We start from the raw sequence: 17,482 nt of genomic DNA, 5'->3' as shown, positions 1-17,482 counted from the left end.
CGAACTACGATTTCTATATTTTGAAAGTTGATTTTCGCTCGAAAATGAGAGGGTTTCGTTGTTTTGAAAGTGCCTTGAGAAATGGAAGAAGTGGAAGAAGTGGAAGAGTCTCCCATACGTAACCGTTCGAATGCTGAGCGCGTGAGTTGGACGCGGCATCTTATCTCTCTTTCATGCGCGTGATTCGTGTTTGGGCTGGGCCAACTTGGTTGCTTGTATGCTTGTATGTGTAGCAGGCCCGTATTTTTAATTACATACCAAAATATTTAGTACTAAAATTAAAAATTAAAAATAGTCATAATTTATCTTTTTTTGACTTTTGCTTATATTTATTAATTATTGTTTAAATAAATATATAATATTAGATATAATAAATATATAATTATAAAGATTGTATACATAAAATTATATATATATTTTTAGTTAGATATTATAAGTGTTAAGTTGAATAAAGTAATTTTATTCAACTTAACACATACAATAATTTAATTTAGCTCAGTATAATGCTCAATGTTATGCCATATTTTTACTTTTGACACAGAAATATAAAAGTAAGAGTTTAATTTTAATATACTGACAGTATAAAATATTTTATACAGTTGTACAATCACATTTATTTTTTTGAATGACCATTCATACGATCAATGAAAATAGTAAATTTTTATGATGTGATGTGATTAGATGCACATATAAAACTATTTTATGATGATAGTGCATCAAAATTAAATTCATAAGAGTATATATACTAAATAATAATGCTTTACAAGCCGTGAGTGCACTTTTATTTATCATAGTTTTTCTTCATCTCACTTACACACTCTTGCTTTTTCTTCTTCTTCTTGTCCTCCTCCTTCTTTTTTCTAATCTTTCAATTTCGTTATTGTCGATTGTCGATTGTCGTTGTGGTTACCACCTCATCTTTCGCCTTCTTCTTTTTTCATTTGATTTCTTCTTTTCCTCCTCCTCCTCCTCCTCCTCCTCCTCCTCCTCCTCCTCCTCCTCCCCATCCATCGTCATCATCATCATCGTCATTGTTGGCTTCTTCTTATACGTAAATAACACTGTTCATTCTCTTTCGATTTTTTGTACTTGTTCATCTTAATGTCGCTGCGTTATCTACTTATTTTTTCACTTATTTTTTCTCTCTTAAAATTTGTAAATATGCAACTCATTTCTTCATGAAATAAATTTTTACTGCCATCACATCATTTAGTTGAAAATTTTAGTGTTAAAGTGAAGACATTTCGTTATTATTCTTTAAAAATTTATGTGTTGTTTTATTTTATCTTCTTCTTATACATAAATGTAAGAACCGAATTTTTTCACGAATAAAATAATTTAAATGCCTAAAATAAATTCCAGAAAGTTAGGATGAGAACTTGGAGATTTAAATATGATTTTTGGACCCAGTAGGCCCTTCCGAGTCAAAAAATGTGTTTTCTGTGAAAAATCGTGAAAAACTGCGAACCGACAGTCGAACCGGTTCAAGTCTGCCCAGTACTGTGCGAGGAAAAGTGAAAATAATTAAAAACCTTAGAAAAATATTAGAAGTCGAAAACCGGGCGTTAATTTTAAAGGTTTGGCCCGAAGTTGGGCCAAACAGGCTAAAAACGATAACGAGTTGGACCGGGCCAAAGTTGGGTCCAAGTCCAACATATATAAGGGTTCATTAATGAACCCAAACACCCATAACACACTCAAACACACACACACACCCAGCCGAAGAAAAGAGGAAGAGGAGAAGAGAAGCACTATTCACTTCAATCTTCCCAAGCTCATATCTTAAGCTACAGAGCTCTGATCGCCGCACCGTTTGCGGCTACGCGTTCCTTGTGAAGAGCTCTACAAAACCCATATAAGAGACTGGTAAGTAAAGCTCGAATCTCTCTCAGTTCTTCTCCTCAAAGTTTTGAGTTTTAGGGTTTTTGGCTAAGTGAGGTTTTGTAATTTTTTGGTGTTTAGGTACACTCTAGCCTTTGATTGATGTTGGTTTTGGCTTCCAAAACTGTTGGACAAGGTAAGAGGCATTGAAACTATTGTGAATTTTTAATTATAATGAGTTCTAGGTTGATTTGTGATGATTTATGTATATATAGCTTGATTATGGTGAGTTTGGAATTTGTTGAGGATTGTTGATGCTTGTTGGAGATTCTTGGTGGCTTAGATTGTGATTGAAAGCTTATCTTGGGCTCAACTTGGGATTTTGGTGCATATTGGGATCGGCTAAGGTATGGTTTCGATTTTCTGTATGTAGTATATAATATTCATGGACACTTAGGCTAGTGACCCATATGATAGGTTTGGATTTGAATGGTTGTTGAGTTGTTGATTGATGGTATGAAATGAATTATGATGAAAAAGATGATTGTTGAGTTTGATAAATAATGATTAATAATGATACGATGAGGATGAATGATGGGTGAAGTTGGGAAGTGAATTATGTTGCTATTATGATATTGATGTTGATGAATTGGTAATATAGTTGGAAAATTGTTAATGAGGTTTGATGATAATGTGATATATTGATGTTGAGATTGTGTATAAGGAAAGGTGAAGAAAAATGTGGTAAGCTTGGTGTAATATGACATAGAGGGTTGATTTGGGTGAAAAAATGGAGTTTGGAATGTGTTAGTTTGGTTTTGGTTATGTTTTACAAAGAAATTGTGAAAAGTTTGATTTTGGGTAAAAGTTGATTTTTTGTGAACTTTGTCTGATCATAACTCCTGTCTCGGTTTTCAAAATTGATTGAAATTGGTTTAGAATTAAAGTTTATTGAAAACTCTTCAAAATGATATAAAGTTTGAAAATTTTGAAATTTTGTAGAGGAAGTTATGATCATTCAAAGTTGGTGTTAAAAAATTGAAATTATGCAAAGTTGCAGAATTTCAGGATTTCTGATATGTGCGCATGCACAGCCTTGTGCGCACGCACAATCCTGCAAAAATCTTACTATGTGGGGACGCACAGACCTGTGCGTATGCACAGGCAGGAAGGGGCTCTCTGCTTGTAGCGTTAGCACAACTTGTGCGCGCACACATCAATAAAGAATTTCGACTTGTGCGTACGCATAAGTCACAAGTCGGGAAGGGTCGTCTGTTGGGGGTGTTGGCACATCCTGTGCGAGTGAACAGACCTTACAAGTTTTAGTACCTGTGCGTACGCACACCCCTGTGCGTACGCACACCCCTGTGCGTACGCACACGCCCTATTTCACAAATTTAAACTTCGTTTTTAACTATTTCACCTTCCCAATAAGGTCTTAAGCTTCTATAACACCATTTTAAGGCTTTTGGGCTAAATTTCGAGTATGGAAATATGGGAAATAAGCTAAGGGTTTCAGTTGATGGTTATTATGAAAATTTAGCAAACGGAGGTTTAGGTTTCAGGTGTACTGAGAATGGGCTTGGTGGAGTGAGAAAGAGGAATGGAGATGTTGGATTGACAGTGGTTGAGATGAGTCGAGGACTCGGAATGAGATGACGGATCCATGGCCTACTGAAAATGTTTTCTGAAAACCACTGATATATCATTGTATATTGAGAATTATGAGACGCTATGCGCCCGGCAGGGACGGCGGTTGGATCCCGCCTGTCGAGGTAGCGGCGGCGGCGTAAGGACGGTGGTTCGTCCTGCTTGCGTTGAGATGTGAGGTCAGTGGCAAAAGTATCCCGCTCACATCCCATCGGATCTCTAGAACGTATAGGCGCAAAATCCTGGATAGTGATTCGAGTACTATATCTCAGGAGTTCCCAATGACGATTCCGAAGGGCGACATCTCCATGGAGATGTGTCGGGTTGGCAGTTGAACCGACAATATGATATCACAGCCAGTAGGACAGGCATTCATCATATGCATTTTCTATCTGTTTGCTTGCTTTTTTCTGACTTGTAACTGTATGCCTATTTGTATAACATGTTTAATTTCTATCTGAGTTACTTGCTTTATATGCTTCTACTTGTGGTTTACTTGCATTGTATATAATTGTGATTTCTGTTGGGATTGAGGAGGTTCGGAAGGCGGTGGCGATGGGATCACACGGAGGATAGGTTGGTGAAGGCTGTGGGACAGCAGAGATCTGTTAGACTAAAAAATCCTTTAAGTTAGATTACCCCTTTTCATACTGCTAAGGTTTTAATATTATGTTGAGGTTTATATATGTGCTCCAATGTTTTAGTATGCCTTAAGATTGAATCTTGTGATGGATATGAAGTCTAGGATTGCCTTTGGCGTCCCGGGGTCTTATATCCTACATCACTGAGCACTGTTACCATACTGAGAACCTCCAGTTCTCATACCATATTTCTGTTGTATTTTTCAGATGCAGGTCGCAGCCCACCTCGGTGAGTTGTCTGGTTGGTGACAGAAGCGGAGGATTCGGATACTTCTTTTTGAGTCTTTTTTGTTTATTTTGTATATGTCTCTCACTTTTGTATTTTGTCTTGCCTAGAGGCTTGTATTTGAGAGAACAAAATTTGTATAAGCTGTTTTACTGTTAGGTTTCTGTTGGTCTGCATATGGCTAGCCGGCTTAAACTCCGCGAGCCATGGCTAGATTCCTATGATATTCTACTATTATATTTTGATATATCTTATATATATCTTATGCTTTAAGTTAGTAGCTTCGTTAGTACGTTTTGCGCTTTTGAAATCCTGCTTGTGCCATATCTTTCATCGAGCTTCTAAAATGTATTATTTCCTTCTATATATAAATATGTATAAGCCTTAGAACTGTCGTAAGTTCTGATTAACCTTTGTCTTACGGCTAGAGGTAAGACTTAGGATAATTAGGGTGTTACAATAAATGCCGCTGTTCATTCTCTTTCAAATTCTTGCACTTGTTCTACATAATTTCGCTACATTATCTACATATTTTTTACTTATTCTCTTTTCTATTAAAATTTGCGAATCTGAACGGAAGTTTTCATGAAATAAGTTTTTAGTTTTATCACATCATTTAATTAAAAATTTTGAGACTAGAGTGTAGACATTTTGGTGTTATTTTTTAGATTTTTATGTTTTGTTTTATATATGAGATAATTATTCAATTCATTAAATGTGTAATATTTTTTTAGAAAGATTCAATATTTTTTTTGCATCGTATTACTTAACTTTTTATGTCAATTTTAAGTACTTTTAGTGCTATCAATATGATCTTTAGTATTTAATTTATTTTCTACACACTCTATCATTGTATTTTGGTACTATCTGTTTTATTCACTTCACATCATAGTTTTTATTTTTTTTAATTCAATATTTGAACTCAAAATTAATTGACTAAGAAAATAAAAGTTTATATTTTAATATTTTTTTCATGCTCATTTATAAATGAACAACTTAATGCTTTCTATTTTAAAATACACGATGTATTTTAAATAAAAATAAAGTATATTTTTATCTTTAAAATTTGTTAAAAACTTAAAAAATATCTCTAAATTTTATTTTGTTTTAATTTCATTCTTAAAGTTTTCAATTTGCATCATATATACTCCAAGTGAGTGGTGACTAATTTTTCAAAAACTTTTAAACTAATTTAACAATAATTTGACAAGAACAACCTTTAACATAAGCAAAACAGTCATAGTTGAATCACAAAAAAAGAATCAGACATAATTGTTATGCATTATTACTGATTAGTTCTAAACTTTCTAAAAATTTACTAGAGATATACTTGATACAAATTAAAAACTTTAGAGATAAAATTAAAACAAAATAAGATTTAAAAATATTTTTAAAATTTTGACCAAAATTTAAAAGAAAATTTTATATTTTATATTTTTCCCTTTAAATAATTAATTGAACTTTTCTCCTATAATTTTCCTGTCTTCAACCAATTAACAGGTTAGATAAGGTTGTAGCATTTGTTACTCTACTTACTACAACTATCACATCTTGCCCATTCATTTTAACTCCATTCTCCATATCAACGTCATCAGATCTTAAAAGAACTTTGATTTGACAAGAATGATACGCTCACATTGCACCATGCTACTAATTCTCTTAAATTCCGAGAAACTGAAGGGAATTATAGGCAACCCAAATTCAAAAAATGCGTTGATGTATTCTAATGATGATACATCAGATGAACATCATTTCCCTCAAGTAAAATTATAATTTTGCTCATAGTCAATTTATTTAAAGCCGCTATCGATGTTTACTTTTCATTTGCAAATGAACAAAGAGCATATGCCCATATATGATAAAGGAAAGACGGAAATTATAATGGGCAAAACAAAAGGATAAACAAAGACAAGATACAAGTACTTTGCTACGGCAAGCCTTGCGCTTCTAGCAGCAGCATCCATCTCCTTACTTGATTTTTTCTTCTTCACAGATGCAACTTTCTTATGCCGCTCTTTCACGTCAGTTACAGGTGCATCCTCTGCCTTCCCCGTTCCAGCAGTTTCCGTAGTTGTCTTTCCATCAGCCACAGAATCAGGCAGGTTTTGGCGATTCTTTCTGCTCCTTTAATCTTCTTCTTTGCATTTTTGCTATCACCGGTGGCATTCTCCTTCTTTTCTAACTCACCGTTGCGATCCTCAACCTTCTTCCTTCCAGGACAGGTAAAAGATTCCAAGTAAGAAATTTCTATATAATCAGTCATCTTAGCAGGGCTTGCAAATGTATTGGCGAACGTTTGCATGAGCAAGTTCAAGCCTCAACTTAATACTTTAGATATTTAAATAGCATTCTTGTAGCCAACATGGTTAAATCAATAACAAATTCCGAAAAGATAGATACCTCCTTGAAAGAACTAAGATAATTATAATATCTTTTTTCCTTCTTTTTTCTTTTTTTTTCACAAGATCAAAAACATCATATTACCATGGGAGTCAGCCTGGCTTCCAGGTTCTTTTTGCAATCCTAGCTCTGCTAAAACAGCTTCAAGCTCCTCGAGCTCTTTTTTCTTCAATTCCTTCTTTGAAAGTTGCTCTTCAGTTTCCTTGGTAGACAACGAAGGTTCACGAGGCTTCTTAACAACAGTTTCAGGTTCTATTGGCGCTTCTAAATCATTTTCATGTTCATCCTCAGCCTCATCAAGGCATCATCAAGGCCTTCTATCTCACTATCGCTTTCCTGCTATTAAATCATTCACATGTCTTGCAGTTAGTCAATGTGAAGCTCAATGTTTCAATGAAACAATAATAACCATCTTCTATGTTATTAATTTGCCACTAAGGCCAAAACAAATTAACAATTAAGTGCCCAGTTATGCAGCTTTCAGCTTTCACTACTCCAAATGGGACGTGAAGGGCAAGTCCATGGAGAATAAAGGCTACATTATATCATCTACGTTAAACATTATAGTTATGGGTGAAGGCACAATCATTTTAACTATGCAACATTGAACACGTGAAAACTTGAGCTTGAAGAACCAAATTGCAAATCCGGAAACAAGAATAACAAATCGGCAAACTGACCAATAGCCATCAAATGCATATTAATCAGATTCCAAATCATTAAACCGAATAAATGACAACTCAACAAGAACATAGATATTCGAATTAAGCATACCAGATTACAGATCGTTAGACCATTAACACAAATCACATAAATGACAATTCAACAAGAATCATAAATACCTTCCCAGAGCTAGATATCCAGAACAAGACCAAAATCCAGGATCCTCATTATCAAACAGAATATCCAACATTATATCTTTAAGATATAAAAAGAAACACTCAGCTTTCTTTCCAATCATGCATGCAATAACATTCAACACAACTCTTTCTCCTCAAAGACACCATTATCAACCCATCCAATCCAACCTTCAAAACAGCATTGCCTAACACATCCAACTAACAGAACACAGACAACACAATCAAAACACCTACTGAATAACATCCATTCCAGTTCGGTTCACCTCGTGGCAAATAAATGTGAGAACATGAACAGCTCAACTAATCCACCTTTTCCAAGTCTAGTCGCTATCCATGCCACACGACTAACGGATTCAAAAATAAAAAACACAATAATAAAAGAAAAAAATTACACATTCTCGGCTTCAAGCCAACGATCATCGCCATCCACAGTTAAAAAATAAACGATTCAAGCCATTGCATATCAAGTTTCAGCAGTAGTGATCCAACTCACATAAATAGAATAATCCAATTAAAAAAGAAATAATGCTCAAAGTTTTATGTTCACCTCAGCATGGGCCTCGGATTCAGCTGCAGCAGCAACAGGAGCGCCCCAAACGGATTGAGGTGGAGCGGTGATGGCGAAGTAGTCGTCATCATCCTCGTCGTCAACGTCAGCCCATGACTTCGACGTGAGTGGCGCTGGGGCCAGAAAACCTCCTTTTTCTCCTGCTGTTGTGCGGCGGAGGAAGCGGCGGTGGAAGAGGACGAGGAGGCTCTTCCCTTGGATGAAGCCTGTTCCTTCTCAGAATCTCAGGCTTCTTCTTCTTCTTCTTGAGGCTTCCGAGCGTTGCGAACATGTTGGAGCTGTTTATTACCGGCGCCTCCTCCCTCCTGCTCCCTCCTCCCACCATTTCCAATCTCAAACTCAGCAGCGACGGCCCCGAAACCACCGCGTTTCAACAGCTCCAGTGAAGGGACAAGATCGGAAATAAAGGAAAAAGGGAGAAACTCTAGGGTTTGTTTTTGTTTGTTCCTTGTCCGGGAGAATGGTGATCTGAGAAGTGAGGAATGTAATGTGGATGATGGAGTTATAAAAGGGTGCGTTAATTTGAGTATAGAGATTGAAGGGTGGGGCATGAGGGGCGGGGTATCAGAAACGATGATGATGTGTGTCTTCCTCTTACTCTACAATAGTACATGAGCTGGTGTGGCCCGAAATTCAGTCTGATTTCGAATACTTTAGGTCATTGTTATTAGAATCGAATTCGGTTAGATTATTGAGTTACTGGATTATTAATTTAACCGATAAATCACAGATTTAATTGGTTAATCCAGTTATAATTAATTAATTATATAACATTTAATTTTTTATATCAAATTAATTTATTGACTAATTTATTAATTAATTAGTATCTATTATATTATTTAAATATATGTTAAAAATATTAATATTAATAGATGTTATATAATTATTAATAACAAAAATATGTCATTGATTAATAAAAATTTTTTGTTTATCTTTTTTAATTTAAATATATTTAACAAAATTTAATTTTTATTTTAATAATTATATATAATTAAAAATAATTCTTTTTTAAAAAAAATAAGTATAAAATAAAATATAAAATAAATTAATATAAATACTATTCATTATAATAAAAAAATAAAAAATATCTTAAATTTACATGACTAAAAGAATTAATATACAAGTGGTTAATTATGATATATCTAGTAGTTAGTAATATATTTATTTAAACACACCACATACCATAGAGAAAACTTGCCTACTGGTTGCAAGGGCTCTTTTTCAACTTGAATACCTCAAGTTCGAACCACAGCAACAGCACCTTGTTAACCCGATTGATTTAAGATTTGATTTTTGGTCGAAAGGGTTTCAAAAATTGAACCAGTCTTTATTTCGGGTCGGGTCCGAGCCATAACTCAAGTTACCCGAATTCGGTCCTCCGGTCATCATACACAATTAATACTTTGTGTTATTACTTATTAGTGATGGATGATGGCTATTCTTATGTGAAATTTAAATATTGTAAACCTTAATATTTTGTGTTATTAGTCATTATAAGATTATAAGTTAATGTTTTCTGTTTAAAATGCATAAGACTTTAGACTAATGCATAATATTGTGTTAAACATATTGATTTAAATATTTGGTGTTATTAGACAATATTAGTATTGATTGTGGTTATGCTTTAATTTTAGAGAAGGGTTAGTTCTTGTTATATTTTTTCAAGTGAATTTTACTATGTGAATTGTGAAATAATAATTGGAGATTAGGTGATTTTTACATGCTAGATATGGTTTTCACCCGATTTTTATCCGAGCTGAAGATATATAAGTTTCATCGGGTCTAAAATCGAATTATGGTCTAAAAATTAGGCCTAATATATATTTCGAATCGGGTCTGAGTTAATCCAAACCCAGTATGGCTCGACCCATGTACACCTCTAATTACAACAGTGTCATCCTTTTATTAATTTAGAGGGCTTATTTGAAAATAAAAAGAAACAGAAAAAAACAAAAACAAAACTAATAGGCCTTGAAGGATTTTACCTTACACTAATAACTAATAAGCTTTTCAAACAAAATTAAGTAATTTTTTATTTTCATTTTATGAATTTTTTAATATTTTTTCAGTTACATAAATATCGAATAAAAATATTTTTTACATTTATTTAATAACAAGTAAGATCTAACTTTTTGTAAAAAATGTGAAATATACTTTTTATAGTTTTATATATGATTTTTTTTATTTTATTATATGTATAATACAATCTAATTTATATATGCTTCAAGAAAAAAAATATATCGATAATTTAGTTATTGAATTAAGTTGGAATTGAACTATATACTTTTCAAAAGAACGAGTCTTTTAATCTAACAAGTTCTTTTATATTAATTTTATAATGAAATGACACGAAACATTGAAATAATTATTATTTAAACTGAATTGAATTATCTCAATTAATTTTTTTAAAAGTTTTGAATTTTGATAAAAATCTTGTTTCTTAATTAATAGTGATGTGGTGTAATATATATATATATATATATATATATGGGCATTTAACCAAAAAAGAAAAAGATGAATATTATAACAAAAATGAAAATTAATTTTCTAGAAGAAGGAAGATAGAAAAATAATTTTTTTTATGTCGTAAATATTATAACAAAAGTAAATTTTTTAATTGTGTGAAAGATATAAAACTACTTTTTTTTATATTGTTTAAAGAATTTAGTTATACACATATTAATATATGATATAATTTTTTATATTTTTATTTAAAAGTGCTATATTTTATATAAATTAAATATTTTAAATAAAATATAATTAATAAGACACATATTTTTTATATGTTACTTGAATCATTAAAATATAATTATTTTTTTATATTTTTTAAATTTTTATGAGATTTTTTTTAAAGATTTTAAAACATCATAAAGCAAAGCAAAAAAATTTCGATTTGAGAACATCTTATTCTTCACAATTTTTTCTGCTTCAGTTACAGTCAGATACTTGATTCTATTTTTTTTCACCCATTTCTTTTCCTCAGCAAGATATTTCTTCACTCTATTTTCATTCAACTTCAACAACTTAAGACCTTCACTTGATTTTGGAAAAAAATCTTTTAGTTTCAAACACTACATCCTAAATACCCCAAATAAAACACCCATATCACTGCCGTTGACACTACCATTATAAAATTTTACACTACTTATAAGGATTCCATTAAAAATCAATTCATCAATTCCAACTGCCAAACTTCTCCATATCCCCAACAAAAGCCCGGCCTATGCCATTTTCGCGGATTTCATCATCCAATTCACCCATCTCAAAGAGATTTTGGCTATTATATGATGGTCCGACCGTCATACCTAATCACACCAAGAGACGTGCATCTAAAGGGCGTCCCAGAATCACCAGAATCTGGACTACAATGGACGAATCTGACCCAAACAGATCTAAAAGATATTGGCTTTGTAGATAATCCAGCCACACACGTAGGAGGTGTCCCTAAAAGAGAGTGAATATCGATTCTACATCTGCCAGTAATGTATAAGGTTGTGGTTATTTATTGTACTTTCTTAACTTTCAGACCCATGTTGCTTTATTTTAATTCCGTTGTCTATTGTATAGTTTAGTTCAATGTTAATCTCCGTTGTATGGTTTAAGTTAAAGTTAGTGTCCCTTGTGTGATTTAATTTAAAGTTAGTGTGCCTTGTGTTTTTTTATGTTGATGTTAGTGTACCAGTGATGATTTATTTTAATGTTAGTGTTACTTGTGTGGTTTATTTTGATGTTTCTATTCACTGTTTATGGACTCGTGTTATAAGATGGATTCACCGTATATTGTGAAATACAGGATATCAATAAAAATCATCTGAATACAAAACATAACGAAAACAGTCACATGGCGCAATACGACCAACATAACATCACTACATGAAATACATAACAACAAGAATTACATAATTACAACTGAAATACATAACACAAAATGAAATATGCGCTCCTCAAAATTTAGAATGCGATCCAGTAAAGCAACGTCGACGACGCCTGATCTGTTATGCTCTCTGATCTCGTTTTCGTCACCATCTTCGTCTCCGACCTGTTCCACCTCCTCCAATATGTATTCCGATGATGTGGATGGACCAGGTGTGATATAGTAGGTACACGAATGACTAAGAGGTGTCTTACCCAACACAAATATATCGTCCATAAGTTCAATAAGACTTATTTAAAATCTACGTTTGGTCAACCCATCTTTCTGCATGATCATGCTAATCTCGTCAATAAAGTGTAACCCATAAACTACGCACCAAGTCCCTCGCTGCCGAGTAAGTTCAACAGCATCTGACCTGAGCTGATGTCCGGCTGACTCTCTTGCATAGCCTCATCATTCTTAGGAATCCGACGAAATAGTCACCAAATCCTCGTCTGGACACATTCCCGCCTGCCTCAGCTCCTCCACACACACCACCGCAACCATATACATGGCTCTGGCCAACTGCCTCACCTCTATCAGCCTGGCCCTCACCTCCTCCAGGATGACCACCATCACCTCTACCATAGTGGCCCCCGTAACCACCTCCACCACCTCCCTGATCTCCCGTCACCACCGTTGTACCCTCCTCCACCACCACCACTTCCCTGACCCCGTCGTCACCTCCATCGTCTCCGTCATCACCACCTTCGTCCTCACCGCTACCCTCATCCTTTCCGCCTCTGCCTCCACGTCGGCCTCTGCCTCACCACCACCTCTAGCTCCTCTACGGCCGCGACCCCTCCCCCCTCGGCGTCGAACCATTCCCAACCCTTCCCACCAAACCCCATTTCCGATTCCCGTCCCCAAAAGTTAAAGTTTTCATCTTTTCTTCATTTCATGTTGTTTCCCATTTTGTATTTTCTAGCTTTGCTTTTCTTTTTGCTCTTGTTGGGTTAAATTTGTCTTTTGGTGTGTGGGTAATTGAAGGAGCAATGCTAGGGAGCCAGTAATTTTTTTGATTGTTAGCCATCAATGATGATTTGATGGTGTGAGATTGGTGTGATATTTCATCCAATGCCTCACCTTTTTCTGCTGGTTACATGCTTGCCAAAATTCAATAAAACTGCTGGCCCCCTAGATTTTTCCTTGTTGAAGTGTTGTTCATGAGTGTGTATCCCTCATTTTAATGTTAGAAAACAAAATAATGCAGAAGAATCAAAAGGCGTTTGCTACTATAGTCTTTAGTATTCTTCCCTGTACCCTGTGGTTCAGTTTCTGGAAGGAGAACTACTCATAGTGTGTTTGTATTGCAACCCAGGTGGACCCTTTGCCTCAAGGGAAAAAGTATGCTTCTTTCCTTCAAAACCTTAACATTTGTTTCAGTGTCATTGTTGATGGCTGTATTACTTGTCTCTAATTCTAATTATCTACCATAAGAAAAAATAATAGTTACAAACTTAGACGTAATTTCTTCGGGTTTTGAAATATCATTTGTTGATCTATTGGCATTTGCTTTGGATTTTGGCTTTATATGTAACCAGATGAGCCTTCTAAAGAACTTCCGAAGTTTTCTGTCAAACTTTTTCTTCGTTCCAGTGGGCATGTTGCAGGTTTCACATGCTAACTTCATCAAGAGTATTGAACTTTATATTTCTATTGAAAAATTTGAATTTTCCATAATTAGGGGCTATGTCTTTGACCTTGAACAAGTTCCTGCATACTCATGCTTTATAGGCTATGTTTCATGGCAGGTAATAATTTCTGTTATTCGGAGAAAGAGAAAGGTTCTAGGAGAAATATCTAATTATAAAGTTCAGGTAATAATTCTTCTATTTTCATTTTCTCTATAATTGGGAAACTGATGTTATTATTTTCTATCTTAATAAGAATCGAGCTTGGCTTATATAATTTCTTTGGGGGGAAGCTGGTCAAGTGTTTGGGATTCCATCCATATAGTAGCTGTTATAGCAAAGTAAATTTTTGTTTCGCAATATATATTTTTCCATGTTGATGGTCCTTGTGCCTTTGTCACTTTGGCATTATTCCATCCATATTTTTGTTTTGCACCTGTATCTCGAGACTAGTATATATAGCATCATGCAGTTCTGGTTATTTATGTTTGAGCTAGTTATGGAACAGAATTCTTGTATGTCTTGAAAATATGCTTATTTTGGGCATATATAATTATTTTCTATTTACATTTTATAGGGTTATTGATATTCAAAAAAGTGGACTATGGATTTCTTTTGTTTGAACTATGTGATTGTTGTTTAGATTATGAGTATTTTACTAAAACTTCCACTTTGAAAATGGTTCAAAAATTTGCTCACCAATTTTTATTGGTAAGATTGTGGTAAGTTTTCTTTCTAAAATTAGGTTATTTGACTTGGAGATGGTAATATGTGCTCACCATCTTTGGTTTGCGTTTGAGGTGGTAAAATCTAATCAATATTGGTTGCTTTTTCTTATACCGCAGTTGGAGGTAGTAAAAGCCAAAATCAAGTCAGCTAAATCAAAAGATGAGTCTGAATCTCTTAAATTTACTCAAAAGAATCTGATTAACAAGGTTTGCATGGAAGAAGCACTGAACATATCTTGACTTGTACAAGTTGTTTGGAAGTTTTTCTTATTATCTAGAACTATAATAGGTCTATACTAATTCTGCAGATGCCAAGATTCCTGCTGCTCTTGAATATCTCGGAACTTTCATTGAGGTATTGCTCCCCTCCACTGTTTCAAAGCAATAAAATGTCAATAAAGAATTTAGTGACTGCATCTGTATGTACTACAAGAAAGTCAAGTTAGGTTCTCAACTTCTCTAGTTTCTCACCCATCTCCTTTGATTGGTGTGCTTGCATGATGCATGGTTAAATTGGTCTTTTCTAATTGCTTTTGTTGCAATCGGTACCCCTTAGTGTAGGACCCTAAGTTGAACGAATTAAATTGGCTGACCAGTGTAGTGAAAATGTCAGCATATGACATGTTAATTCGTATGCCACAACTATTATTGGTGTCAACGTTGGCTGGTCTGAGTGGTTTAGATTATGTGTTAATTCTTATATTTCATCCATCTTCCAGCTCCCCAAACGTTGTGTATGCTTAATTTGAAAGTTTGATTGCTTCAATTTTTTTTCTCTCTTGCTTCCATCTTTCTATTTCATTTGGGCTATCGGTGGTTATCACGTGTAATATGTTGTGATCACTGCAGGCAGGTTGCAAGTTTCTTATATTTGCGCACCATCAGCCAATGATAGATGCGATACATGAGTGCCTTCTTGTAAGACCAGTTCAATTTTACTCATTTTTTTATATTGGAAATTATAGCACTTACAAAAACTGTTGAAAATTTCCAGAAGAAAAAAGTGGGTTGCATCTGGATTGATGGAGGTACACTCGCTGCATCAAGGCAACAATTGGTTACAGATTTCCAGGAAAAGGATTATATCAAGGCAGCTGTAGTATGGTGGTATTTTTGGTTGTGCATTTCTTCCATGTGTTTCCGTTATAAGCATCTTTTCTGTTGTCTTGGTTAGTATTTGTGCTTGAGATAATGATTTCATGTGACACGTTATCATGCAGCTATCCATTAAAGCAGGAGGAGTTGGATTAACTTTAACTGCTGCAAGCACAGTTATCTTTGCAGAACAATCCTGGACTCCAAGTGACCTAATTCGGCCAATGATCGTGCTCATAGAATTGGCCAGGTATTCTCACACTCGTTTAAGTAGAAAGGCGAGAGTTGTTACTGGTTGCATCATATGAAATTCTACCATTCATCCTGCAAAGACAACATATGCTCTTCTGTTTTTTTGACTAGTTAGTTCTTGTTTACAGGTCTCATTAGTAAATATATACTAGTTGGTAAATGATACGGTTGATGACATCATTTGGTAGGTTCTGTTATTATTTCTGCAGTCTTTCGCTGCTTGGTATAGCATTGACTTAACATTTATTATGCATTGATGATCTAAATTTTTACGCCTTAGGGATGTGGTGCAATTCAAACCGGATAATTTGGGGCAGGTACATTTCTACATCTTCTTGAACTATCATATGTAATGCAAAATGTACATAATGCTTAGTTTCAAGGTTTTTATTCTGGTTTATATTTATATTTTGTCAAGATCTATACTCGAGCAGTATTTGAAAGTTACTTTTTGATGTTTTTGAGGAACCATTCTGAATTTTAGTTATTGAAAAATCAGATGTTAGATGCCCATGAGAACACCTTAGCTGTGTCAAATAATCAGCCATTAAGTAACCCTGCAAAGCATACTACTATCGGGCATAGCCCTTCAAAGCAGAGAACTCTTGACCAGTTTGTCAGAAGATGTGATAACGTGGTTAGGTCGGAAGTCAGAACATCAGCCTGACCGGAAACGGCCCTCTCGGTCATGACTTGCGAAATATGCAAAATGGATTTCCATTTTCAGATACATGGCCAATGGCAAGTGAATAGGAACTTAAATGTTGATGTCTACATGCAGAAGTTTCCCTGTAGTATTAACCAGATGTGCTTACATGGGGAATTCACCTGTGATGACACAAATGCCGTTTTGAAGCTGAAATCCATTGTACAACAAATAATAGATTGAGTAGAACTGGCTACACTAAACTATGTTACTTGTACTGGAGATAATGGTTTGAATATGTGAAATATGTATTGGAAGAAAATGTTGATAAAGTCACCCATTAGATTTTAGGTTTCCACTTCTTGTTCTTAACTTTTTGCTCCCCTATGTTTTGTTTTAGTTTGGGGCTCTGTACAGAGTATGACATTATCATATATGAATGAGACTTGTAAATTTCTTTACTCCATATGCATGTATCATTATATTTTGCAGCACTTCAGTTAAAACTGATCACCACATTGGCTTATTTTGTTTAGGAACATGACCTATTCTGATAATGTTACTTTTCTCCCTAAATTCATACAGAATGACATTATAAAAATAACATCATTATTTTTCTTTAATCATTTAGAAACTTGATTTGAATTTTTGTAACCCAGTTTGCCTTCATCATCATTCTTATTATTTTTCAAATGACTCAAATAAAAAATTTAAACTAAATTTTTCAAACAAGAACAATTCTAACTTTATGTGAAACTTCAACATGTTTCTTTTGACATAATATGTGCGGGCTATTAGTTGAATTAATTATTTAAAATGCATCATGTATTTTGAAATGAAAAGCAGTGAGTTGATCATTCAGCAATAATGCAAATATCTCAAAAAGTTTTGTATGAGCTAAAGAGAATATAGACACAACTCAAGCAATATCATATTCATATAGAGATTAATATTTAATTCATTGTTCATTCATAATCCTATTGAAAACGACTAAGGATGATAATAAGCCACAAGAAATGTTACTAAAACGGAGTTGTCCTGTGCTGAA

General features: G+C 34.1%; 2 protein-coding genes across 3 annotated transcripts; both read left to right on the top strand.

The window, feature by feature from the left end:
* Window positions 1-13,288: 13,288 nt before the first annotated feature.
* On the top strand, window positions 13,289-15,359 carry LOC112702253 (uncharacterized). Of its 2 annotated transcripts, none has more exons than XM_072202282.1 (5): window positions 13,289-13,426; window positions 13,624-13,692; window positions 13,834-13,899; window positions 14,559-14,648; window positions 14,750-15,359. In XM_072202282.1, exons 2-5 carry the CDS (start codon window positions 13,624-13,626, stop codon window positions 14,885-14,887), a joined length of 363 nt encoding a protein of 120 aa, XP_072058383.1. In that variant the 5' UTR covers window positions 13,289-13,426; the 3' UTR covers window positions 14,888-15,359. The 2 variants fall into 2 exon arrangements, with proteins under 2 accessions (XP_072058383.1, XP_072058415.1); XM_072202314.1 differs by having other exon boundaries at window positions 13,624-13,717.
* On the top strand, window positions 15,095-16,900 carry LOC140175202 (uncharacterized). The gene is made up of 6 exons (XM_072202161.1): window positions 15,095-15,175; window positions 15,291-15,359; window positions 15,436-15,540; window positions 15,662-15,786; window positions 16,069-16,105; window positions 16,288-16,900. Exons 2-6 carry the CDS (start codon window positions 15,330-15,332, stop codon window positions 16,453-16,455), a joined length of 465 nt encoding a protein of 154 aa, XP_072058262.1. The 5' UTR covers window positions 15,095-15,175; window positions 15,291-15,329; the 3' UTR covers window positions 16,456-16,900.
* Window positions 16,901-17,482: the final 582 nt, after the last annotated feature.

The sequence above is a fragment of the Arachis hypogaea genome, chromosome 1 (genome assembly GCF_003086295.3).
Source record: "Arachis hypogaea cultivar Tifrunner chromosome 1, arahy.Tifrunner.gnm2.J5K5, whole genome shotgun sequence".
NCBI classification, from domain to species: Eukaryota; Viridiplantae; Streptophyta; class Magnoliopsida; order Fabales; family Fabaceae; genus Arachis; species Arachis hypogaea.
The sequence above is the reverse complement of the archived record's forward strand: the minus strand, read 5'-3'. Positions and strand labels throughout refer to the sequence as shown.